The 25880-nt window shown below is 51.8% G+C and overlaps 1 protein-coding gene across 1 annotated transcript in view; it reads left to right on the top strand.

Annotated features, from left to right (window-relative positions):
• The first annotated feature begins 11939 nt into the window (after nt 1-11939).
• SLC52A3 (solute carrier family 52 (riboflavin transporter), member 3) overlaps nt 11940-25880 on the top strand; it is a 21206-nt gene continuing 7265 nt past the window's right edge. The window contains exons 1-2 of the mRNA XM_014546553.1: nt 11940-12008; nt 23011-23637. Of these exons, the coding sequence (XP_014402039.1) occupies nt 23068-23637 (570 nt within the window). The 5' untranslated portion in view covers nt 11940-12008; nt 23011-23067. The remainder of the gene's footprint in view (nt 12009-23010; nt 23638-25880) is intronic.

Below are 25880 nucleotides of genomic sequence, written 5' to 3'. Positions count from 1 at the left end.
AGGCTCCCGGAGCCCTTGGCTGAGCTGGCTCGGCCCGGTATTCACCCCTGCAGTCCTCTGCCCTCACAGCACACAGAAGCAGTGAAAACGCTGTCTCCAGAGGGCGGGTCTCTAGCATGTGACAAGGGACACGTCCTCCTCTGCGGGAGCCCCTTTAAAGTGCAGGGCGCCCACAGGGGACCAGGCTGTCCAGACACAGGAACTGTCCTCAGTCTACAGTTCCCCACGGTGCCTGCCTCTCAAACCACCCTGCTGCCTCCAGGGGGCCAGGTTCCACCTGCCCAAGCATCGGGCCCAGCTTCCTGTGGCCACGTTCCCGGCCTGAGACACACCCTGCCGGTCAACCACACTGTTTGCTTCCCCCAGCTGCCAGGCTGTGCGCCCCTGGGCTGGGCCCTTCTTATCTCGGAGCCTCAATTCTCCATCTGTGCCATGGAGGCACCAACACTCGCTTGGAGTGTACTCAGGAAGGTGCCCCAAATACACACCCCAAGCCAGGTTCTGGGTTTCTGTCCTTGGAAAGTTTTTTTTATTCTAAACCAGGCAGGGTCAGAGCGATCACAAGGCCCAAGATACTACACCCAAACCGGCCCATACCCCGAGATCATGGAGCCGACTCCCCCTGGATTTCCAGGAAAAGCGTGCAGCCAGGAGACACGGCGGGAGAGGGCTCAGCTCAAGAGGACCACCCTGAGACCCCAGCCCGTGGAGGAGAGATGGGACCGCTGTCTGTCCTGCAGGCTGGACCCCGGGCCAGAACAGAGGTTGCTGTCTGAAAACCCCTCTTAAAGACAGTTTGATCCCCTGGCCGGTGTGGCTCAGTGGTTGAGCATCGACCTATGAACCAGGAGGTCACGGTTCGATTCCCGGTCAGGGCACATGCACAGGTTGCGGGCTCGATCCCCAGTGTGGGGTGTGCAGGAGGCAGCAGATCGATGATTCTCTCTCATCAATGATGTTTCTATCTCCCTCCTTCTCCCTTCCTCTCTGAAATCAATAAAAACCTATTTTTTAAAAAGACAGTTTGATCGTAGTTGGTGTTCATTCTGACATAAATCAGCACCGCTCCCCTGCTCCTGTCATGTGCTGGTTCTTGGAAAAGACTGTTGCCTTGACCTGGCCAAGCACGTAAAGCGATGTCCATACCTGGCCATGCCTGGTAGCATTCACGCACTAGGACCTGTGACTATTCCCCACGCCCCTGATGAGGTCCAATTTGTCTTGCAGCTCAAGACATGTCTCATATGTACGTTTCCCTTAATAAAGTCTATTAATAACCGGACTGGAGTGGCCAGCCTCTTTCTCTGTTTGTTCCCTGCCCTCCGCTTAGGGAAGGAGACTTTCAGTCTCGGGGCCTTTCTCTGGGTCTTGGTGTATGAACAGCCCCCGCAGCCACCATGCCTGACTCGCTGCCCTGTGCAGCCACCCCAGCAGCGTCCAGCTGCCCCTCCACAATGCCCCCCATTGCTCCCCTCAATGCCCACGGCCTGCAACGCTCTCCCTGCCCTTTCTCCTCCTGGCCCGCTCCCCCAGAGCCTTTCCTGCCCCCTTCGCAGCTGCTCCCAGTCTCCCATCATAGCAAACTGTGTTGCGTGTGTCCATTTGCAGGTCCACTTTCCCCACGCAGGCGACAGTGAGCACGCAGGAGGGACTGGCCTGCTCCATGTCCCACACCCCAGGGCCAGCCTGGTGCACACACAGGCACTCAGTTGACATTTGAGAATAGAACGGAGAAAGAGCCTCCCACACATCCTGGTCCTCCTGGCTGCTCTCCTCCCAGGGGCCGTCAGAGGGGGACGTGGTGCAGGGGGCAGCCCTGAGGGACATGCAGTCAATGCTGGTCCCACACCTCCTGCCTGGGGGGTCCTGGAACGTGGCTCTGCCTCTCTGGGCCACAGCTCCTCCTCTGCACGCTGGGAATGGGGACACCACTCCTCAGGGGTGTTATGAGGATCAAAGGGGATAATGTGCACCAAGCGTCTGCATGGGGCTTGTCACGTGGTTAGTGGTCAGCAAACATGATTCCCGTCACTGCTCCTTTCGGAATCGCTGTTATTGTCGCTCAGAGTGATGTGCCCACCTGGGTCCCTTGCTCACAAAGCGCCTGCTCTGAGTCCTGGGCTGCCCCGTCTACCTGGGACCAGATCAGTCCTGATCCCCTTTCTATCTTGTTGGGGAGCATTGGGGGCAGATTCTGTCTTTTATTTTTTTCCAACCTCTTGCCCCAGGAAGGGGTGAGAGTGAAGCCGTCACCCTGTACAGAGACAGAAACCTGGAGCCCGCCTGTTCCACCACTTGGTGTTCCATCCGCCCCTCCCCCCCTCCCAGGTCTCCTGACCGTGCAGCCTGCAGGTGTTTTATTAGGTAAATGGAGGCGTTGATGGCCCCCAGCCAACCTCCGGGTGCTCCCAGGGTAACCAGCTGAGAAAGGGCTTGGGGAGTATGAAAGCGGGGCTCTCGGGGTGGGGCCGTTATCACTGAGCTGCTGCCGGGGCTGAGCATTCCTCGGCCGCTGGATTGTTTCTGGACAATTAGAAGATAGCGGCTATCCGTGTGGAGAGAGGACGTGGGCACACCCACCCGCCCCTGCAGACCTTCCTCCTTCACCTCCTCTTGGCTTCTTCCAAAATGTCATCTGAGCCCCTGGCGTGTGCCATTACCAGGAAGAGAGAGGGAGCCCAGGGAGTTCCAGTCTAGTGAGGGAGACAAGCCAATAGCCAAGTAAGTGTATCAAGGAGGGAGAAATGTTATACATAAAAATAAAGCAGAGTAAAACAATAGGCCAGATGGAAAAGGGGCTGCTGGATATTGCGTGGCCAGGGGGGCCTGTCCTCTGAGCCCAGACAGACATGAGGGGTGGGAAAGAGGCAGCCATGCCGAAGCCTAGAGGCCAGCAGAGCGCGTAGCATGAGCAAAGGTCCTGAGGCAAGAATGAGCTTGATATCTTTAAGCCAAAGGGCCAGTGGCTGGAGTAGGAAGACGGGAAGAGACTGACGTGAAATTGCTGAGTGTCTGTAGGCCACGGGGAGGAATTTAGATTTTACAGATAAAAAGCAGCAGTTTAAGGTCGAGGTCAGGAATTCCAGGATCAGCCTGTTAGGATTCCAATCTCAGCCCTACCAGCCGCCTGGCTTGGGAAAGTTCCTTAAAGTCTGGGCTTTCAGGTCTCTCATCGTTAATGGGAAGAATGATTTCACCTACCTCGTAAGGTGTTACCTTGAATTCCTAGGATGATGCCGGCAAAACCCTTAGCACGGGACCTGGCCAGAATCTGGCCTGATGACCCCCTCTGCGCTGATGATGATATCAGAGGTTATACAGCACAACCTGGGGGCGCCTGGCAGCTCTCAGATCCTGGCGGAGGGCACACACGCTTGTGCCCCGGGTCTCCTGGGGGTGAGGGACAGACCGGCGGCAGCTGAGGGAAGCAGGGAGGGACGGACAAGCCCGAGGCCCAGGCTGGGTTTGGCCGCAGCTGAGCCCCATCGGCTCTCCACTCCCAGTGACCTAGAACGTTCGGTGAGGGTGAAGGGTTCTGTATTTGTCCAGTACAGTAGCCACTGGCCACATGTGGCTGTTGAGACATTGAAATGTGACTAGGACAACTGAAGAATTGACTTTTAACTGTTATCACATTGTAATGAATTTAAATGAAAATAGCCACACAAGGGTAGTGGCTACTGTATTTGATAGGGTAGCTAGAGTCCAAGCTATTTCCTCTTCGATCCTCTCTCACTGTGCCTGGCTTCCTCCAAGAGAAGGGCCTCCTTTGGTGTTTGCCCTGCTAGTTACCTGCTCCCTGTACTTGCTCATTTCAACACAGAGAGGGGGAGAGGGGCCTCAGACTCAGGGCTGAGCTGGAATTTGGGTTCCTTTTTAAAATTCGTCTGTGGAGTTAAATGTAAATACAATAAAACTCACCAACATCAAGTGTACATTTGGATGATTTTTGAAAAATATCTGTAGTCTGTAATCAGGACCACAATCAAGAAATAGTTGCCTGGAACATGGCCCCGTGCCTGTCACAGCCGATTCCCTCCCCTCACTCTGGCCACCACTGATCCGTTCTTTTTCTCTGTCGCTTTGCCTTTTCTATCATATACATGTGCCCCGCTTCTTCCCCTTGAAGCTAGACTAGAATTTAATGACTCTGTTTTATTCCCATTCCATTATTTTCCCCACATTTTTCTAATTGTGGCAAATGATAATGGGTTAGAGATATAGTGTGAAATTTCTTTTAAATTGAATCTGTTTAAGGAGGGTACATTCACTTAAAAAACCCTAAGTCACTAACAGAGCAGGTGGATCATGGATACGGCAACAGTTACATAAGTGGGGCAGAAGTCACTGGAAAAGCCACCCAGGTCCACCTCTGCACGTGGCACGTGGGGAAACAGAGGCCCAGGAAGGGGCGGCGACTGTCCCTGAGCAGATGCAGCAGGCGGCAGAGGCCCGTGCGGCCCACAGCAGATGGCGGAGGCTGAGAGGGGAGGCTGGGGTCTCCCTTAGGGTTTGGGGGCTCTCCCCTCCCCCACTCTGCAGCCTGTGCCGACTGGGCTGTCCAAGGTCAGAGGCTGGGCCTGACAGATGGGATCTGCAGGGGAAGAGGGTTCTGGGAGTGAGGGCCTTTGTCCTCCTAATGTTCCAACCCCAGATGGCAGGGCCAAGCCGGAGGGGCTGGGGGAGGTAGGGCCCCTCCTGAACGGGAAGGTCACAGCCTGGAGACAGAATCTTTGTGGAAACGTAACTGCCAAGACCCCCCACCCCAGGGGCTGGTGCAGGCCTTTCCAGCTTTCAACTTGACCCCTCCACTCCGCATGCAGCCAGATGCAAATGAGCCTGGCTGCTGCGGGGCGCAGCCTCCCTTTCCTCTTGCTGGGGCCCATCCCACAGGTCCAGACACCCATGAAGCCCCAGGCCCACATCCCAGGCCCAGATCCTCAGACCCCTTGCTCTAGGGCCGAGGCATGAAACGGCCGCACCTGACCCATCTCTGTCTGGACGCTGCAGCAGACCTGGGGCCACCCCTGCTCTCTCCCCCCATCCATCCATCCTCCTCTCCCTCCCCCTCCCTCCCACATCCCACCCTCCTCCTCCTCCCCCCAGCTCAAGCAGAACTTTTTTCCCCTTTACCACTAGAAATTTTAATTTTCTGATTCTCACTTGGCTCCTATGTAATATGAGGCTAATTATGTCTCTCACATTGTAGTAACAAAATTCAAGCAGAACTTTTAAAGCATAAATCAGCATTACAAAGCTATAGTAATCAAAACAGTAGGTGCTGACATCAACACACACATAGACCAGTGGAACAGAACCGAAAGCCTAGAAATGAACCCACACAGATGTGGCCAACTGACACTTGACAAGGGGGCCCAGAACACTTGACGGCAGTGGTTCTCAACCTTGGCTGCACATTAGAATCACCTGGGAATCTTTTTAAAATCCTGATTTCTGGGCCTCATTCCAGAAATCAGGATTTTAAAAAGATTCCCAGGTGATTCTAATGTGCAGCCAAGGTTGAGAACCACTGCTCTAACTAATGGTGTTGGTGCAATAGAGTGCACAGATGTCAAATTATAATGCTGTGCACCTGAAATTTACATAAGGTCATTACCAATGTCACCTTAATACATTTAATTATGTAAAATAAACGTTGTTGGGAACACTGGATAACCGCACGCAAAAGAATGAAATTGGACCCCATCCTACGCTGCTCACAAAAACTAACTAGAAGCGGGTTAAAGACGTAAACAAACGTAAGACCAGAAACCATTCAACTCCCAGAAGAAACAAGCTCCTGACATCGCTCCTGGCGATGATGCTTTACATATGACACCAAAGCAAGGCAGCAAACGCAAAAATCAACACGTGGGTCTACATCCAACCAAAGGCTCTCCGCCGCCAAAGAAACAAACGACAAAATAAAAGGCCACCTAAGGAATGGGATGAAATATCTGTAAATCATATGTCTGATAAGGGATTGATATCCAAAATACAGAAAAAAAGTATACAACTCAATAGCAAAAAGAAAACAACCCTTGAATAGACATTTCTCTAAAAAAGATATACCAATGGCCAACAGATAGATGTAGAAACGGAATGAGGGGGTGAAAATTCATGCTATCTACAACTCACATTAAAATACCTCAGAAAGAGGTCGGTGAAGTAAACGGGGAAAATGCTAATGTTAAATCTGGGGGTTGGATATCGATGTCATAATGTTATCCTCTATTTTTCTGTGCATCTAAAATTATCCAATTCCATGTAAGCCCATAGATTTTAAGAAAAGGCATTAAGAAACCATCACTATGCCGAAACCGGTTTGGCTCAGTGGATAGAGCGTCGGCCTGCGGACTGAAAGGTCCCAGGTTCGATTCCGGTCAAGGGCATGTACCTGGGTTTTGGGCACATCCCCAGTAGGAGATGTGCAGGAGGCAGCTGGTCGATGTTTCTCTCTCATCGATGTTTCTAACTATCTCTCTCCCTTCCTCTCTGTAAAAAATTAATAAAATATATTTTTTTAAAAAAAGAAAAGAAACCATCACTATGGAGGACCCTGGGAAAGGCCAATATTGTGAGCACGAAACCAGCATGGAGGAAGACGGGCGGGGCAGGGAGGGCTTTCTGGGCTGGGAAAAGCAGCCCTTCCTGTCTGAGGCCCCTCCCCTGGGACCCCTTCTCCTTCTCTGCACCTGGCCTCTGAGCGGCTCTGCGACGTGCCCCTCACCGCCCCGCTTCCTTGGCATCTCCGCTCTCGGGTCTGGGGCCCAGCAGGAGACACCTTCACTGCCCCTCTGAGAGCCTGGCCCCTCTACTCTGCCCATGTCTGGAGTGGGAGGGGCAGAAGGACGCAGCCCCTTCACCTCAGCCCGTTCCTGGCCTGGGCCAGGGCCTGGGCCTCTGTCCTCTCACTGTCCACCTCACTGGACAGGTAGGGAAACTGAGCCCCAGGCCTGACGGAGGTCCCCTGTTTCCGGGGCCGACGCTCTTCCTAAGAACCAAGGACACACAATCCCGCAGAAGGAAGAGGCGAAGAGAAGGCCCGGGGCACCGAAAGGGTCAGAAGCAGGCCTCTGGCCCCCAGGAGTCAGGGTCTTCGGCAGAAGGAAGAGGCGAAGAGAAGGCCCGGGGCACCGAAAGGCCTCTGGCCCCCAGGAGTCAGGGTCTTCGGCACAGGGTAGGGGACAGGAGCCCAGAAGTCTGAGATCTCTGAAGCGAGGGAATCAAGATACATAAGTGAACTATACATAACACACCATCAAGGGCACATTAAGGAAAGAAAACGGAGGGGCATGAGGAGGCAGGGAGTGATAGCAAAGAGGCTAATTTAATGAGGGGGTCACCCCTGGGGGATGAGATTGAGCAAAGAGCTGAATAAGGAGCAGGCAGAGCCATGGGGCTACGGGAGGGGGAGGGGGAGGGGCCTTAGGCAGAGGGAATGGCAAGTGCAAAGGCCCTGAGGCAGGAAGTGAGTTTGCTGCCCAGAGAGCAGCAAGGGGGGCAGTGTGACTGGAGCCGCGAGTGAGGGGTGGAGGGAGGGGGACATGGTCAGGTGGAATGGGGTTCCGGTGAGGAGGAACTGAGCAGGGCCGAGAGGATTCTAAGCAGAAGCAGAACAGGCTCTAGCTTATGTTACACAGCTTTCCTTCGGCTGAGAATGAGGTGAAGGGGAGAAAGGGCGGTAGTAGAATGGCCAGTGAAGAAGCTACTGCAAGAGTCCAGGCAAGACATGAAGGACGCTGGGTGGGGTGGTGGCAGTGGAGGGGTACCGAGGGGCCCAATTCTGGACCTGCCCAGGGATCAGATGAAGTGGGGGGAGGGGTGGAGTCGGGAGGGGAGATAACGCTATGTAAGACACCATGCTCCTTGCTGCATCCCCAGGGCACAGGACAGAGTTTATCTCAATCAATAGTTACAGAAAGCGAAAGAGCAAATAAAGGAAGGAAAAAAGAATCCCCGTCTCAGGTTCTTCCTTCAGACCAGACTGGCTTTTTTTCTTTTTCGGCCCTGTCAGACGGCGACCTCTGGTGGCTAATTATTGAAACTGCAAACCCCCACGTTGAGGGCCATAAGGAATGAAGAACGGACCCTAGAAGATCCCGAGCTGGATAAAATCAGAGACCACACTCCACCCTTAACCACTTAACAGATGATGATACTGATGCTGGAAGCTCATCCACTGCCTTCCTATGTTCCCAGGAAGCATCGTGGGCCTGCATACATCCCAGGTCTAGGCACACCCCAAAGACCCCCATTAGCCCATAGCATCTCTTCTTAGCTGGATGGGAATCCTTGAAACCCTGTGGGTTAGAATCTCCAATGTCCTCCACTCCTGGAATCCTGCTCCAGAGCATTTAGCAAGAACCCATTTCCCACACACACACCTGGCACCTGCCCCCGTCCCAGCTCAGTTCCTCCAGTCCCAGTAAAGGCCATGCTCCCCCATCGGCTCCCCATTCAAATGGCACCTGATCCCTCCTACCTTCAATTCTCGGTGTTCCTGGAGCTGTCATTGTTGGGGAGGCCAGGGGATTGTCAAGGGCGGGGGGAAAAAAGGACACATATGTAATACCCTTTGTAATACTTTAAGCAATAAAAAAATTAAAAAAACAAAAACAAAAAAAAACAAAAAAAAATAAAGTGAAACAGATCATTTCCCCGCTGAAAAAAAAAATATATATTTCTTTATTGATTTCAGAGAGGAAGGAAGAGGGAGAGAGAGATAGAAACATCAATGATGAGAGAGAATCATTGACTGGCTGCCTCCTGCACACTCCTGACTGAGGATCGAGCCCGCAAGCCAGGCATGTGCCCTTGGCCAGAATCGAACCTGGGACCCTTCTGTCAGCAGGTCAATGCTCTATCCACTGAGCAAAACTGGCTAGGGCTTCATGTTTCTTTTTTGAAGTAATTTTTAAAGCTAAAGTCCTCTTTGATCACTCCCTATCCCCCTCCCATTTCTGGACCCCCTGAACAGAGGACAACCACTGTTGTCAATTTGAAATTTATCCTGGCAGAATTTTTCCTATGGATGTATATGTGGACACACACACACACACACACACACACCTCTAAAGAATATGTAGCATTTACTTACTAGGATTATTTTTCTATGCAAGTAGAATCATACTGTACATATTTATCACATGAATTTTTTCTCCTCTCTGTTCTGGGCTCGAGTTTAATTCATGGATATGAGATGGGACTCACTTTGATGGGGAGCTGCATCGTGCTGCAAGCCCTTACGAAAAGTGAACTAGCCCCTAACTTGTCTGGAGGCCCCTCGGAAGCCCCTCGAACCCTCTGCTCCCGCGTCTCCTTTCCCTCGCTCTCCTTCCTCCCACCTACCACTCTCCTCTCACCTTGGCACTTAGGTTCTACACAACCAACCCCCTTGTGAGAAGGTCCTAAGCCACCAGATGCCCTTGAAAAGGTTCATCTCCGGAGTTTGGGGCTCCCTGCGCCGCCTGGTGGTTTCTCTAAGTAACTGCGGTAGCACCTCCAGCCCCCTAATCCATTCATCCGTCAGTTCATTCAGGAACACACCTGTCTTGAACCTACCTGTGCCGGCCCTGGGGGCGTGGCCACAGATGAGCTCATCTCCAGAAACTCTCCCGGTGGAATGTGGGTGCACTCACGGCCCGCCGGAACCTACCTGTTTGAGAGAGCTCGGGGAAGGGCTTCGCGGGAAGCTCAGGTCCTGGTGCAGAGCCTTTGGAGGGCAACCGGGTGGTCCCTCTCACGTATGTTGTAGTTCGCGGCCGGGGCTTGAGTCTCTAGTACTCTGCCACATGGCTTTTTATTGATTTCAGAGAGGAAGGGAGAGGGAGAGGGAGATAGAAACATCAGTGATGAGAGAGAATCATCTATAGGCTGCCTCCTGCATGCCCCCTCCCCCCCTCAAACTGGGGACCGAGACCGCAACCCGGGCATGTGCCCTGACCTGGAATCAAACCATGACCTCCTGGTTTATAGGTCGATGCTCAACCACTGAGCCACGCCCGGCACAACATTGTTCTTGATGGCAAATTTGATGCACCCAGCAAGGAGGCCAGCTAAATTCATTCGGGTGCATTAGGATAATGGAACATGTTTAAGTCCAGCCCTTCCCAGGCTGGGTCTCTGTCCCCCTCAGAGTGTCTCTACTGGCTTCGACCTGCCCACTCCAGGTCTCCTCACCCCCTTCTTTCTTTCTTTCTTTCTTTCTTTCTTTCTTTCTTTCTTTCTTTCTTTCTTTCTTTCTTTTTTTAATATGTTTTTATTGATTTCAGAGAGGAAGGGAGAGGGAGAGAGAGATAGAAACATCAATGATGAGAGGGAATCACTGAATGGCAAGCAGTTCTGGCCGTAAGCTGCAAAGGCTACACTCCAGGACAACGAGTGATAAAGTGGTCCAGGCTCATTGGTCCCAGCTGAGAAAGGGCGGAAATGTGAGCCCTGGACATTTTTCTTGACTTGATAAGCAACAGAGGAGTCTTTGTAAGTTGAGAATAAAGATACAATTTTAAAATTGAAATAACACAAGCGGCACCTGTGAGATTGCGGGAGTGAGGCCCTATCAGCAGGGAGTGGGTCCCCCCTAAGGGAGAACTTCCTGCTGGGGGGGGGGGGGGGGGGAGGGGCGCATCTCTGGGAGGAGGGACTGGAGCCCGGAGCGGCCTCGCTGCGGGTGGAGGCCAAGCCTTTCGGGCTCCCTGGCAGCAAATTCTTGGGCGCCTGTGACCCAAAGCATTTGCTACCAATACCTCCTGAGCCTTCGCCGGCTGAGAGAGGGGTCCCGGGCCTGCTCACCTCTCATCCCAAGCATTCATCTGGGAGAAGGGTCGCTTGGTAAGTAAATGCATGTCTCAGAGAATGATGCACACAGTGAGCCGGAATTATTGGTAGAAATCACACTCAGTGAGCATTGAATCTGGGTAAGGTCAGCCCTTTATTGCTCCTGTCCCTGTGATCATCCTATGATCATTGGGACTTGCCGCCCAGCTGGGCTGTTAGGGAGATTCCAGGCACACAGTAGGCTCTTGGAGGCCCTGGGAGTCCCGGCCACACACCCCCACACACACTTTGGGGGCGGGGACAGGTTAATACTGAGCAAGCCGCCTCCCGCCCTTCCAGGCAGAGCCGCTGGGGAACTATTACTAAGAGCCTGGCACTTAGTCAATGCTCATTGGATGTTGTTTTCAATGTAAAATGAACACCGTGGGAGTGGGTTTGAATCCTGACCACCTTGAGCAAGTTGCTTAACCGCTGAGTCTCAGTTTCCCCGTCTGTGAAGTGGCACCCACTTACTGCCTAGGATGATGGACAGGTGTAATCAGACAGGAACTATTACAGCTGGTCCAAGTAATATTTGTCACTGGGCATAGAGACCAGCTCTGCCAGGGCTCCTGACTCCTTTGGGCTTCTGTTTCCTCGTCTATAAAATGGGGACATTTATAGAATCTCCCCAAAAGGTGGTGGTGAAGATTAAGTGCATATCAAGCCGGGTCCGGCACAGTCGGCTCAGCACACGCTGGCTGCCAGGACTTCTGCCCTAGGCGGAGGGCGCTATGATTACCCCCACTTTCCAAGAGACTGGCTTAAGCGCCAGGAGTTTCTGCTGCCTGGAGCCAGATTCCTATAGCAAAGAAAATACAGTAGCTGCGGGGTGGGGCCAGAGCCAGCGACCTGGGCAGGTCCTTTGCCTTCTGGAGGTCAGCCCTCAGGACATCGGAATGTCAGCAAGCACGGGGTACGGTCAGCGCTTTATTGCTCCTGTCCCTGTGATCATCGGGACTTGCCGCCCAGCTGGGCTGCTAGGGAGAGTCCAGGCACACAGTAGGCTCTTGGAGGCCTTGGGAGCCCCGGCCACTCCCCTCCCCCCCCCCACTTTGGGGGCGGGGACAGGTTAATACTAAGCAAGCTGCCTCCCGCCCTCCCAGGCAGAGCTGCTGGAGAACGAGAACTAGACCTGCAGGGAGACGGGCAGAGCTGGGCAGCTCAGGACTGTGAGGGCACAGCTGCAGGTACCAGGGGCCGGTCGCTGGTAGGGGGGGCCTGGCACAGCGTGGAGGAGGGGCCCTCGTCTGGGGACAGAGGTGGCTCGTGGCCTTTCCCCCAGTTTCAGCCTGCCTGGTGGGAGGGGAAGGAGGGAAGGAGGGAAGAAGGGCCTCCTTCTGTGCTGACCAAACCCTGGGCCCCCATGACCTCTGCCCCGCTGCAGCTCATGGGACCTCTAGACGCTGGCTCCTGCAGGCTGGGCCTGGAGCCGCACCAGCCCGGCACCAGGACTGGGGGTTGGGAGCTGGGATAGGCACTGAGGGGAGGGGAACCCAGCCAAGGCCAGGCCGGTGGGAGGCCTGAAGCCCTTCCAGGCCCTGGGAGGGAGGACAGGGAGGATGGGACTCACAGTCCCAGCTGGCAGCCTGGGCTCTGTTATCTCCTCGCTTCCTCCCTGACACCCAAGCCCAACGAGCCTGGGCATCCTCAGAGCCTTTGGTGAAACTTTAGCCCAGAGAGGGTGAGCAGCTGGCCTGAGGACACACAGCAGTAAGCACAGGCCTGGATGACTGGCGACGGGGTTGGGGGCTGGACAGGATGTGGGCCTCAGTTTCCCCACATCTGTGAGAGGGGAACACTGAGGTGGCTGAGGCCCTGGGGAACTCGGGGGCGAGGAGAGGTAGAGAAGGCCTCTTGATACAAGCAGATGTGAGCTGTGAGCAGCTGGGCGGCTGCACCAGGCCAGGCCTCCACACACCCAGCTGCTCTTCTGCCTCCATCTCCTCCTCACTCCAGCGCCTCTTTTTGCCCAGCCTATGTCCCTATTTCTTTCTGCCCATTTCTGCTTCTACTTTTGGTTCTTCTTGTCTCTCTGTGTCTCAGTCTCTCTCTTTCTCCATCTCTCCCTTTAGGTTTTTGGTTTTGATGCTCTCAATCTCCCTGTTCTGTTGACTCAAAGTCATCCTGCTCCTGCCCAGACAACCTCCCCTCCACCCTTATTGTAGGGGGGTGTGAGTAGGGGGCTCGGCAGGCCCTGAGAGGGGGGGCAGGTCCTGAGAGGGGGAGAGGCCTGCAGGACTCACCGAAGGCTCCAGACCAACTTCTCCAGCAGCTTGACACCTGAGACAACATTGACTCAGACCCTTGTCCAGACCTTGTCAGACCCTGGCACTGCCCGGGGCCACCCTGGCCAACTCGGCTCACATGGCGAAGGCAGGCTCGGTTGGTGGCCCAGGCATTGGCGGTCCAGATGGCCACCTGGACACTGGGGGAGAGGACAGGGCTCTGCTCTCCTGGAGATGACACTCCATGTGGGAGGACCATCGCTCATCAGATAGACAGATACACTCTGGTAGCAGCTGATGCACCTTCACACTGTGAAGCAGTGGTTCTCACCCTTCCTAATGCCGCGACCCTTTAATACAGTTCCTCATGTTGTGGTGACCCCCAATTTCATTGTTACAAATTGAACATAATTAAAGCATAGTGGTTAATCACAAAAACAATATATAATTATATATGTGTTTTCCGATGGTCTTAGGCGACCCCTGTGAAAGGGTCGTTCGACCCCCAAAGGGGTCGCGACCCGTAGGTTGGGAACCGCTGCTCTGAAGGAACAAAGCAGAGAGCAGGAAAGAATCCAGGAGAGGAGGCTGCTAGGGCTCTGATGGTCAAGGTCAGATGGGACCCTTCCAGCTGGTGGGGGAGGAGATGTCCCAGGCACACCCTGAAGGTGCCCTGGCCCTCGGGCAGGAACTCCTCCCAGCCCTTCCTCCCTTGGGCTTTTGATGCAAGAGTGGGAAGAAGACCTCCTGCCTGGGGCTCTCCTGGCTTCTCTGTTCGCCAAGCGAGTGCCTTTTATGGGAGTGCCTTTGAGTGTCTCATTCAAAGCACAGCCTTAGGTTTCTGGTCTCCCACCATATTGGGCAGAAGGTTCTCCAGGTCCCGGCCCACGTGCTGCGGAGGCTGGGGTTAGTGAAAAAGGATCCTGGTCAGCTTGGTCCCTGCAGCCTTCACCATGCCCTCACCCCAGGCTGGCTAAGAGGCTGAGTCCACAGTCAGACCTGCCTGGGCTCAAATCTCAGCTCCCCAATGACCGGCTGTGTGGCCTCAGGTAAATCACTTGCCCTCTCTGTGCCTCAGTTTCGTCATCTATAACATGGAGATAATCACAATGCCTGCCTTAGGATTGCTGCGAGGATTTGATGGATAATGTGTATAAAGTGCTTAGCACAGGGCCTGGCAAAATAAGTAGCCAATAAAACTATTGTTGTAGTTGCTATTATTGTTATTGTTACTATATTATCTTTTTAAATATATTTTTATTGCTTTCAGAGAGGAAGGAAGAGGGAGAGATAGAAACATCAATGATGAGAGAGAATAATTGATCGACTGCCTCCTGCAGGCCCCCTGCTGGGGATTTCGCCCGCAACCCGGGCATGTGCCCTTGACTGGAATTGAATCTGGGACCCCTCAGCCCACAGGCTGATGCTCTATTCACTGAGCCAAACTGGCTAGGGCTATATTATCTTGTTTTTACCTGAATTACTACACCAGCTTCCTAACAGGTTAATAGGTTTCACTTCTGCTTCCACCCTGGCCCCACATTCTGTTAAAACTAAATTAGAGCCCGACTGGTGTGGCTCAGTGGTTGAACATCACCTATGAACCAGGAGGTATTGGTTTGATTCCCGGTCAGGGCACATGCCCAGGTTTTGGGCTCGATCCCCAGTGTGGGGTGTGCAGGAGGCAGCTGATCAATAATTCTCATCATTTATGTTTCTATCGCTCTCTCCCTCTCCCTTCCTCTCTGAAATATATATACACACACACACACAAACACACACACACACACACACACATACTAGAGGCCTGTTGCACGAAAAGATTCGTGCAATAGGTCTTCCCTTCCCCTGGCTGCCGGCACCGGTTTTCTTCCTGCACCCGGGACCCAGGCCTTCGCTCCAGCCGGAGCCGCCTTCAAGCCTTCACTGCTGCAGCCGGAGCCGCCTTCAAGCCTCCTTCAAGCCTTCGCTGCTCCGGCCGGAGCCACCTTCAGTCTTCGCTCCGCTGCTTCTCGCCTATATATGCAAATTAACCACCATCTCTGTTGGTGGTTAATTTGCATATCTCGCTGATTAGCCTATGGGAGGCGTAGCGAAGGTACGGTCAATTACCATGTTTGTCTATTATTAGATAGGAGATATATATATGTGTGTGTGTGTGTGTGTGTGTGTGTTTAAAATCTCTCTGGTCCCACCTCTGCCTAGCAATGAGGATTCTGGCTCAGAGAAAACACCCACACTCTTGCCTACAAGGCCTGGTGTGACCAGCCCATCTCCACTCACACTGCTGCAGCTCCCGGCTCTTCTTCCAACACCATGATCTGTTTCTGGGACCTGGCAGGCAAGGCCCCACCGCAGGGCCCTGGCACTGGCTGTTCCCTCCCCTTGGACTCCTCTTTCCCCTCACAGGGCTCACTCCCACCTCTCCTTCATGTTCCCCTGGACAACTCCATCTGTGATTGCAGCCAGCCTCCAGGATCGCCCGCCCCTCCCAGCTTCCGCTTCCTCCACAGCCCTTATCGGTGGCTGACTTGCTTGATATTTCTGTTGTTTTGCTTAGTGCCTGCTTCTCAGGCTTCCCTGAGAGCAGAGATTGTTGTCTAGCTCACAGCAAGTCCCCGACAAATACCGGTTAAGTGAATGAACAAGAGCTGGAAGGTCACTGTATCTAAGAAATAGAAAACAGAGATAGTCATTCAATATTCTCTGAGTATTAGTCATGCTGAGCAGCTCCTTAGTTCTCTGAAAACGACCAGGCCTCTTGCATGCAGTTCCCTGGCCCACTGTCATCGACGTTGCCCCTCTCCTTGTCACTGATGGCTGTGTCCTTCCGTCCAAAGCACGTGGCACTTGCTGTGGCTGGCCGAGCGTGGGCCAAGGCAGGGGAGCCACGAAGGAGATGGGTCATGCTGGGCCCACCATTGTCCTGTTTTCCAGATAAGGAAACAGAGACTCAAAGAGCCAAATCACACAGCTGTGCGAGGGCCTAGATCAGAATCCAGAGAACTGGGCTCTGTGGGGCGTGGGGATTCAGGCTTTCAGTGCAAGGGACCCATTGCCCATAAATGAAACCCAGGCTCCTGACCTTCCTGCCTGCCCCCATCTTCCCATCAAGCCCACTCCCTACTCCAGCCATATTGGCCCAGGCTCATTTCTGCCCCAGGTCCTTTGCAAAATCTGTCATCTATATGTTATCTATATGATGTTCTCTGGGTATTTTTATTACAGTCATGTGTCACTTAACAACAGGGACATTCTGAGAAGGGTCTTTAGGCGATGTTGTTGTTGTTACACAAACCTAGAGGGTATATATAACCTACACACCTAGGCTACAAGCCTGTTCCGAGTGTTACTGTACAAAACCTCACTAAACTGATTCACGTACAAGAGAAGATGATGCAACCAAGAGATGAGGGAAACAAGATGTATGAGGCTGCTGCCGACGTAACATGGCGTACTGCCTTACCAAAAGCTTTTGTTTTAATAAGTAGAAAGAGTACGCTCCAAAATAATACAAAGTATAGTATAGTAAATGCATAAGCCAGCAACAGTCGTTGATTATCATTGTCAAGTATTATGCGCTGTACACACTTGTGTGAGCTGTACTCTCACTGGGCTGGCCGCGCACCAGCTTCATTTACACCAGCATCGCCACAAACACATGAGGAACGGGTTGCACTGTGACGTCACGAGGCGGTAGGAATTTTTCAGCTCATTAGAATCTAATGGGACCACCGTATTCTTTTTTTAATTTAAAAAAAATTTTTGATCCATCTGCACTGGACTTCTTTTGGAGGGTGTGGGGTTAAGTAAGAAAGAAACCCAGCTTTATCTGCTTTTCCCGAACGGCGACTCCATAGCAAGTCCTGCTTTCTGCAGGTGGTTCTATGCAGGAAAACTGCATGTTCGTAAATGTGTAACCCGCCTCCTTGCTGAACTCTCTCAGTTTAATAGCTTCTCGGATGATAAAGGTAACCGGCTCCTGGGCATTCGCCTCCTTCTTTAATTGTTTACTTATTCCTATTGATCAGGCGTAGCATTTATCACCTCGACATCCAGCACCTTCTGCTGTCAGGGCTGGGACAGACCTTTGCCCCAAGTTTACTCCTGATCTTTTGGGGCCTCTGTAAGATGTCTCTCGATCACTGATTTTGTTTGATTTTGGTTTTTTATCAAATCCTAGTTGGGGCAGGACCTGAGTTTCTTAGTTGGGGCATTAGTAGTAAAGGAGATAAGTACACATTAAATTTTGGTTACTATAATGGGTCAATATACAACCTTGAGTATACCTCTCTGTACACTTAGGCAGTGTTTTGCTGTATATAAAATAAGAGTGTCAAACAAAACAGAAGCTTATTGACAGCTTAAACAACATTAAATAAACAAAATAATTCAGTGGCAGGCAGAGCGGGGTGGTGTGGCGGCTCCCGGCCACGGAGTCCAGGGGAGATCTAGTCCCCATCCAGCCCCACACCGTCCCCCGTGGGGCAGCGTGGCTGCTGGAGTGCTGGCATCACATCCGAGTTCTAGACAGGATAGCAGAAGAGAACGGCACACTCCCTTCTCTCTAAGGAGAGTTCTCAAGTCCCTTACCACCTCATAGTCCGGGCTTGATCACATGGCCATGCCTAGCGCTCAGGGAGGCTGGGAAATGTAATCCTTTAGCTCCGTGGCTGTTTGCCCACCAAAATCCTGGTCTCAGGAACAACTAAGGAAGAAGGAAAGAATGGCAATGAGCATCTGGCAGCCTCCCCCTTGGACTATCACACATGCTCTACCTGTTTCTTCCTGCCATCGTGTTTCACAGACGGTCATCAGAACTCTGCCGGAGTTGGCACAGGGCAGCTTTTTTTTCCATGGGATTCTGCCTGCTCTACACGTGAGTCCAGTCTCAGGCGGAGAGGGCAGCCGCGGCCTGCTTCTGGGTCTCGGACAGCACAGTGGGGAGCTGAGATGCGGCACCAGAGCTCCTGGCTTTGAGAGCTGGTTTGGAGGTTCCAGAAGGGGGGTGCAGCTCCTCGTATGTCCAGGACCAAAGAGTGGCCCTCTCCTCTGTCAGGGAAGGTTGTCCTCTTCGCCCGGGACCCTGCAGCTTCTGGGGGGGGATGCACATGGACCGGTGAGGGAGGATGGGGACACCCGCCTCACAGCCAGGTCAGCTGAGTCAGCCTTGGAGATCCATGGGGTGACAGGCGTCGCAGCCAGATTGCCCGCACATCCCAGAGCTCTTGGTCTTTGAAAGAGATCCTCTCCCTCCTCCTCTCCACCGATCCTCCAGGAAGACCTGCCCCCATTTTGCAGCCATTGAGTTACCTGCCCTGGCCAAGGTAGGGTGAGACACCCTGCCCGCCCCCCCTTCCCACACACACACACACACCTACCCAGCACACCTCCACCTTAGACTTAGTGGTTGCACTTGAGTTCTGCTGCCCATACACCTCTTCCTCATACCTTTCTCTGGGGAAATCCCCTGTGGCTTTTCTGCTTTCATCTCTCAGAGCTCTGAACACAACATTAGTCATCCCTAATGGACTGGTAAAGAGGAAGTGATGACAAAATCTTGCCACCAGGAATTACTTGTGTTGTGCCCAAAAGTGTGTTCAGGGCAGTTGCCTGTTTTCAAATGCAATTCATATATTTGCTGAAATATGAAAAACAGTAATCAGAACAGTTAACGTTTTATTGAGCACTTACTCTGTGTCAGGCACTATTTTAACACTTTGCAAGTTCATGGTCATTACAGTCCCGATGTTGGTCCTGGAAGCCTCCCCATTTTGCAGAAGAGGTGCCAGGCACGGGAGGCTGGCCTTTGCTCAGCGTGGAAGGGTTGAAGCTGGGGCTTGAACCTAGGTGTCTGGCTCCAAATTTTACTGCGAGAGAGAGCAGTAAGGTGGCTGGAGGCAGTGCCTGGAGTCTGGGACTGAGAGAGAGGCCCACGACTGGATTCCAGCCCCCAGTTTGCCCCCAGCTAGTGAGGGATCCTGGGGGCTCAGAAATAAGGGGTCCCAGGGCCTATGGGGCCAAGTGGGGCCCAGGCAAGTACCCTAAGTGAAAGAGGGCCAAGAGTGGTGGTTGCCAGTGGGCATGTAGGCCCAGTGTGGTCTTCCAGAATATTCTCGACAAGCCAGACATCTTGTATCCCCCCATGGCAAGCTCTAGTCTTTATTTCCAATCTGTTGCAAACTCTTGATTTTTTACTTTTATAGTAAAAACGAATTACTAGAGAAATGAACATTTTAAAACTGAAGACATAAAATACACCTCACCCCCACCCCAATTTTTACTGTGAGATTTGACATAACATTCCAGGGACCCAGAAATCTTGAGTTTTGTATGCCACTTCCCAACCTGCGGATTTCAGTAAGTGTTCATAACAGACAGGAAACCAAAAGAACACGTCTGCTGTCTGGCTATGGCCAAAGGGTGACCAATTTACAAATCCTGAGCTAGGTCATCTGCAAAGCTCTTCTGCCTTCAGAGCCAGATCCCCAAGCAGCCCTCTGCCCTCAGTCTCCCCAGAAATGTGCCTGGATGTGTCCACACCAGAAACCCTGACACGAAGGGCACCTGGGGCCCAGTGCTGGGCATCCTGGGGACGGGGCCCTGCGGAAAGCTCCAGGCTCAGCACAGCACAGGCAAAGGGGAGCAGCCGGGCAGGCGGCCATTGCCTGGAGCTGCTCTTCTCCACGGGCCCCTTTGGTGCCCCAGAGCCAGGCTGTCCTGGGCGGTTAGGCCAGCTTCACAGGTGAGAGACAGAGCTTATTAAGTGGCTGAGCTAATGCCCGGACCGGAGGCGGCGGATCGGAAGCGATTGAAAGCAGGTCAGACTGCATTCTGCTGCAGCGCTTCCCAAGGCGGAGGAGAGGCGAGTCAGAAGGGTGGATTGGGTCTCCTCCCAGGAGGAAGGAGGAAGGAGGAAGGGAGAGGGGGACCTGAGAGTCAATTCTGGGTGTGGACACCTTGCTGTGGTGTCAAGACTTTCCCGAGGGAGGCAGGCCATGAGACCCTCCGCACCCTGGCCCGGGGCTCAGTTGTTTGGGCATTGTCCCGGGTAACAAAAGGTTTCAGGCTAGATTCCGATTCCGGGTCAGGGCACATACCTAGTTGCCAGTCCATCCCCAGTCGGGGAGCCTATGGGAGGCAGCCAATCTCTGCCTCTCACAGCTCTCTCTCTCTCTCTTTCTCTCTCTCTCTCATTTTTTCTCTCTCTCTGTCAGTGAAAACATAACCTCAGGTGAGGATTAGAGAGTGAGAGAGAAAGAGAGAGAGAGAGAGAGAGAGAGAGAGAGAGACTCCTGCACGTTCTAGAAGAATAGAGACCAGGAGTTAAAGACTGACAGTGAACTGCATAGAACCAAAGGATCAGGGGTCACCACAGGGTCATGTGGGGCGGGGACCAAGTGCTGCAGGGGACTGGCTCCAAATCCACCTCACCTCCCGTCTCAGGAGAACCCCTCCGTCCCATCTGTAAAAGGATGGATGGACTTCGGCCTGTCTCTCCTCCAGGATGGTGCCTGGACCGCTGGCAACTGCATGTGGCTCCTCATGGGAAATTATTTTCCCTTTTAAATTTGAATAGTCATGTGTCCATTTTCATGTGAATTAGAAAACAATGACGATGTCCCCAAACCTGGCATTTCACCATAAGGATAGCAGCTGACCCTCAGCCAGTGCTCACTGTGTGGCAGGCACAGTCCGAGACAACAGCAACTCATTAACATATTAGGATCCCGTGGATGCTGTCATCGTCCTCTGTTTACAGAGGAGGAAGATGAGGTCCTGAGAGGCGGTCACGTGCCCAAAGTCACCCTAGTGAGTGGCAGAGCTGGGTTCAGGCCCAGGCAGCTGGCTCCAGGGTCTCACTTCTGGCCTCTCCTCTCTTTATTCCCCTTATACTGAGGGGAGATCAAAGAGAAGGGCACAGGAGGTGTGACACAGCTCACTGGGAAGGTGGTAAGCAGGTGACAGAATGGTCCTCCCGAGGGTCAGAGTTAGGCGGTCTCTGAGGGCCTGTCCAGCTAGGGGGTTCTATAATGTCATAAGAAAATGCCAGGCTGGAATTCTATGTTAAGGAAGCTTCTTTGTAATAGCATGTTTACATGTTTAGTTGTTTACATAGTCAACACGATATAAAAAGGTCTACAAATCTTTCTTTCTAATTCTCACCTGAGAATATGTTTATTGATTTGAGAGAGAGAGAGGAAGGGAGAGAGAAACATCGATGTGAGAGAGAAACCCATCCGTTGCCTCCCTCACGCACCCCGACCAGGGGTAGAACCCACAACTGGCAATCATGCCCTGACTGGCAATCGAACCCGAAACCTTTTGATGTACGGGACGATGTTCCAAGTGACTGAGCCACCCGGCCAGGGCTAGAAATCTGTTTGTACTGGCGCCACCAACACCCCAGTAGTTCCTGTGTGTTCTGCTTTGTGCAAATACAAGCAAAGAGAACATATCTTCCTCCGTGTTTCCTGAAGCCAAAAGGCAGCAGCACACTGTCTACCTGCCTCGATTTTGTTCCCTTATCAGCATAACCTTGAAACCTGTCCCTGTCGGCCAGGGAGGGCTCCCGCATCCCTTTCCTTTTGCGGGTGTGGAGCATTCCAACTCAAACGTTCCTTTTTGTAGCCCCTCCCTTACTGACAGGCACCTGGGTCATCCTATCTAATAATAGACAAACAGGGCAATTGACTGTACCTTCGCTACACCTCCCATTGGCTAATCAGCAAGATATGCAAATTAACTGTCAACAAAGATGATGGTTAATTGGCATACATAGGCGCAAAGGGCAGAGCGAAGACTGAAGGCGGCTCCGGCCGGAGCGAAGGCCTGGGTCCCGGGTGCCGGAGGAAAACCGGTGCCGGCAGCCAGGGGGAGCAAAGGCCTATTGCATGAATCTTTTCGTGCAACAGGCCTCTAGTTTTCTATATTTTGCTATTACCAACAAGGCCACAGGAAACAGAAACCTCATGCAGGCATGGTTTCATCCGGGGCAGGTAACCTTTGGGACAATCTCCTGGCGAGAAATGGCACCTTGGAGTCATTGTTAATTGACATTTCCCATGAATGAAGGTGATCATCTTTTCCCATGTTTAAGGCTTACTTGTACTTTTCCTCTGAACTTTTCCCATCCTTTACCCACCTCACTGTTGGGTCTTTGTGTTCTTACTTTTCTAAAAACTCTTTATGTATTTGGAAGACGAGCCTTTCCTCTGTGATTTACGTTGCAAATACTTCCCCCCAGGGTGTCATCAGTCTTCTGATCTTGCTGTTGCATTTTTTGCAGGGAGTACTTTGTTGTTGTTTTAATCCTCACCTGAGGGTATGTTTTTACTGACTGTAGAGAGAGAAAGAGCTCCCTGACCAGGGATTGAACCTGCAACCTAAGTACACGCCCTAGTGGGGAACCTAACCGCAACCTTTTGGTGGACGGTGTATGGGCTGACGCTCCAGCCAACTGAGCCACCTGGCCATGGCTTTTGTTGGTTTTTTCTTGTTTGCTTTTCTGTTTTAATATTTACACAGTTGAATGTATCAAGCTTTTCTTTGGTGACCTCTGGCTTTACAAGTCATGGTTAAAAAGTCTTTCCTACTGGAAGGTTAGTTATAAAGGAATTTGTTCATGTTTCCTGCTTAGAAAAAACAGCAAAAAGCCCACTGTTCATGAAGGGAATGATATGAGAAAACTATGGGCCTAAAGCCCAGTCTTTTGCTACCAGGGGTGGGGAACCTTTTTTCTGCCAAGGGCCCTTTGGTTATTTATAACATCATTCTACAAAATTATCAACTTAAAAATGTGCCTGCTATATTTGGTCAAACATTTAATTAACTCACCCCTAATGCCTTGTCAGGGCCAGACCAAATGATTTCTCGGGCCTTATGCAGCCTGTGGGCGGGACGTTCCCCACCCCTGAGCTAGATAGTGAACCTGATATTGCTCACCTGGTCTTTTGCTCTGTAGGCCCTGCTGCAGGCTGATCTGGGAGGTGGCAGCCTCTGACCCAGGACAGATATCACCATGGCCCTCCTGATACACCTGCTTGTCTGCACCTTCGGGATGGGCTCCTGGGTGGCCATCAACGGGATCTGGGTAGAGCTGCCCCTGCTGGTGACAGAGCTGCCGGAAGGCTGGTACCTGCCCTCCTACCTCACGGTGATCATCCAGCTGGCCAACGTCGGGCCCCTCCTCTTCACCCTGCTCCACCACTTCCGGCCTGGCTGCGTGTCCGAGGTGCCCGTCATCTTCGCCGTGCTGTGTGTGGGCACCATTGCCTGCACCCTCTTTGCCTTCCTCTGGAATGTCACCTCCTGGGTGCTGGGCAGCCTCCGCAGCATCACCTTCATGGTCCTCACCTTCTTCCTGGCCCTGGTGGACTGCACCTCCTCCGTCACCTTCCTGCCCTTCATGAGCCAGCTGTCCACCCATTACCTCACCACCTACTTTGTGGGTGAAGGACTCAGCGGCCTCCTGCCTGCCCTGGTGGCTCTTGCCCAGGGCTCGGGGCTCACCACCTGCGTCAACGTCACCGAGACACCTTACAACACCTCAAGCCCTAGTAGCATCGTGAGGAAGACCGGCATCCCACAGGTACTGACCCCACCCAGAGCCGGCGCAGCGCTCGGCACTTGGTCACGGCAAGGGCATGCGGAGGGCTCGGGTTTCCGAAGTGTTGGGTGGCCCCGTGCCCTTGACCTGGCTACACCTTAGCTTACCTGGGAGAGCTACTGAAACACACTACTGGGGCCCCCACAGCCAGACCAATTAAATGAGACTCTGAGCGTGGGGACCATTGGTTTCTGAGTTAACACCCATTGGTAGGGAGCCATATAGAACCACGAGGCTGTCTTGGGTTTTCCATGGCCCTGGCTATTTAATTTACAAGAGTTGTTTAACCACACAATTACCCTAGATGTTTGTTCATTGTTTATTTCACAATACTTCCCACGCCATTTAACATAGAAACAGACTTCTGAGGTGCTCCAGTGAGCCTCTGGAACACGGCAGATGTATTCGGACACCGATTAAGATTTTAACCCTTAAAACCGCAATTTCTAATGAGAACTAAGAAGTAAGCAATTAGCATTCTTTAGCTTAAATTTATGAAGATATTTTATTCTAGAAACACATTTCGTAGACATCAAATTCAATTATTAACATAAATTTATTTTTGTAAACCCAGGTAAAATATAGGGTGCCCCCCAAAAATGTATGCACACACTTTGAATAATTCTGAAGTCAGTGTATTCATTTTCAAAATTGAGCTGTCAGCTATTAAAGTGTGTACATTTTGGGGGGATACCCTGTATAAATATTATATTTAAAATCAATAACTAAAAAAAATGTTCTACTCAAACCAACAGACTTTAACTAACTTTTATTAACTAAGAATTAATCTTAGATCATGAGAACTTGAGAAGCATTTGATTTAGTTTCCATATTTCTGAGAATTTTAGAATACCCGATTCTTACAAGCGCTTGCCTTTAAATTAATGTTAGCAATATCATCCAGAGGTAGAAAATTATTTCACATTTACAACAGACAGATATAGGCACACTAGTTTATAAAAGAACAGCTGGATCCCATTCTTTTCGGAGACATTTACAATTTATATCTGCGGTTGATGAGACATGTCCCAAATGACCTTCCCCCTTTTAGAACAAGGACGGCCATTTTTAACCTCAGAGAACTGGGTTGACGCCTAACCAACATCACAGGTGGATCCATTTATCTAAATCCTCTTTTTGAAGCTTCAAGAGACCAATTAGATGTGTTTTCCATTCATTCTGCCTCGTTTACAGCCAGCTTTTCCTCATTGGGTGCCCCAGCGTTTAATGTAAGTCCCGAAGGTTCCTCACCTCAGCCACCTCAGCATCAGTGGGAGGCTGGCTGTCATGGGCTTGTTGGCCTTGGAGGTGTGGTTTCCCATGTTAACTTTAGTTTTTCTTTGAGATCCATAGAGTCTGAACAGACTTTTGGGAAAAACCAGCCTTTAGGTACATGTGTTCAGACGAGCCAAATGTAGTGAATATCCCTATAGGGCCGTGATGGTGAACCTATGACACGCGTGTCAGAGGTGACACGCGAACTCATTTTTTTGGTTGATTTTTCTTTGTTAAATTGCATTTAAATATATAAAATAAATATCAAAAATATAAATCTTTTTTTTACTATGGTTGCAAATATCAAAAAATTTCTATATGTGACACAGCACCAGAGTTAAGTTAGGGTTTTTCAAAATGCTGACACGCTGAGCTCAAAAGATTCGCCATCACTGCTATAGGATATCCCTACATCCCTGTAGGAAATTTTCTTCGGGCCACCCCACAAGATTCTTAGTCACCTAGGAATACCTGAGCAAGGGCCCACAAGGGCCTACCAGGCACCACCAGGACCGCGACACTCCAAGGCCCAGACCCTCTCTCTGTGTGAACCCATTCTAAGGCCTCCTGCCCTGCTCCTGGGGCTCCCACCAGCTTCCCCCAAACCAGCTGCCCTTCCACACAGAACGGCCCCTGGTGCCCCTCTCTACCACTCCGGATTCGGGGTCTGCACCAGCTATTGTCACCCCATTGGCTATTCAGGTTGGGGATGCAAGTATCCTTTCTCTTTCTATCCTTTCTCTTTTTGAACCAAAGAGAGTTCAGGGTCTCATTTAACTAGCCAAGATTTTGTTCAGACTCTCGGTAAGCAATCCAGTTAAAAAGCCAAAATTAGAAGTAGCAACAACCTTTCTTTGCTCTTTCCCTGGGTTACCTCAATCTTTATCCACCTGGAGGATTTTCTAAGAATAGCGCTCTCTCTCTCTCTCTCTCTCTCTCTCTCTCTATAT

Source organism: Myotis brandtii, unplaced genomic scaffold, assembly GCF_000412655.1.
Source record: "Myotis brandtii unplaced genomic scaffold, ASM41265v1 scaffold450, whole genome shotgun sequence".
NCBI lineage: Eukaryota > Metazoa > Chordata > Mammalia > Chiroptera > Vespertilionidae > Myotis > Myotis brandtii.
This window is presented reverse-complemented; position numbering and strand designations above follow the sequence as displayed.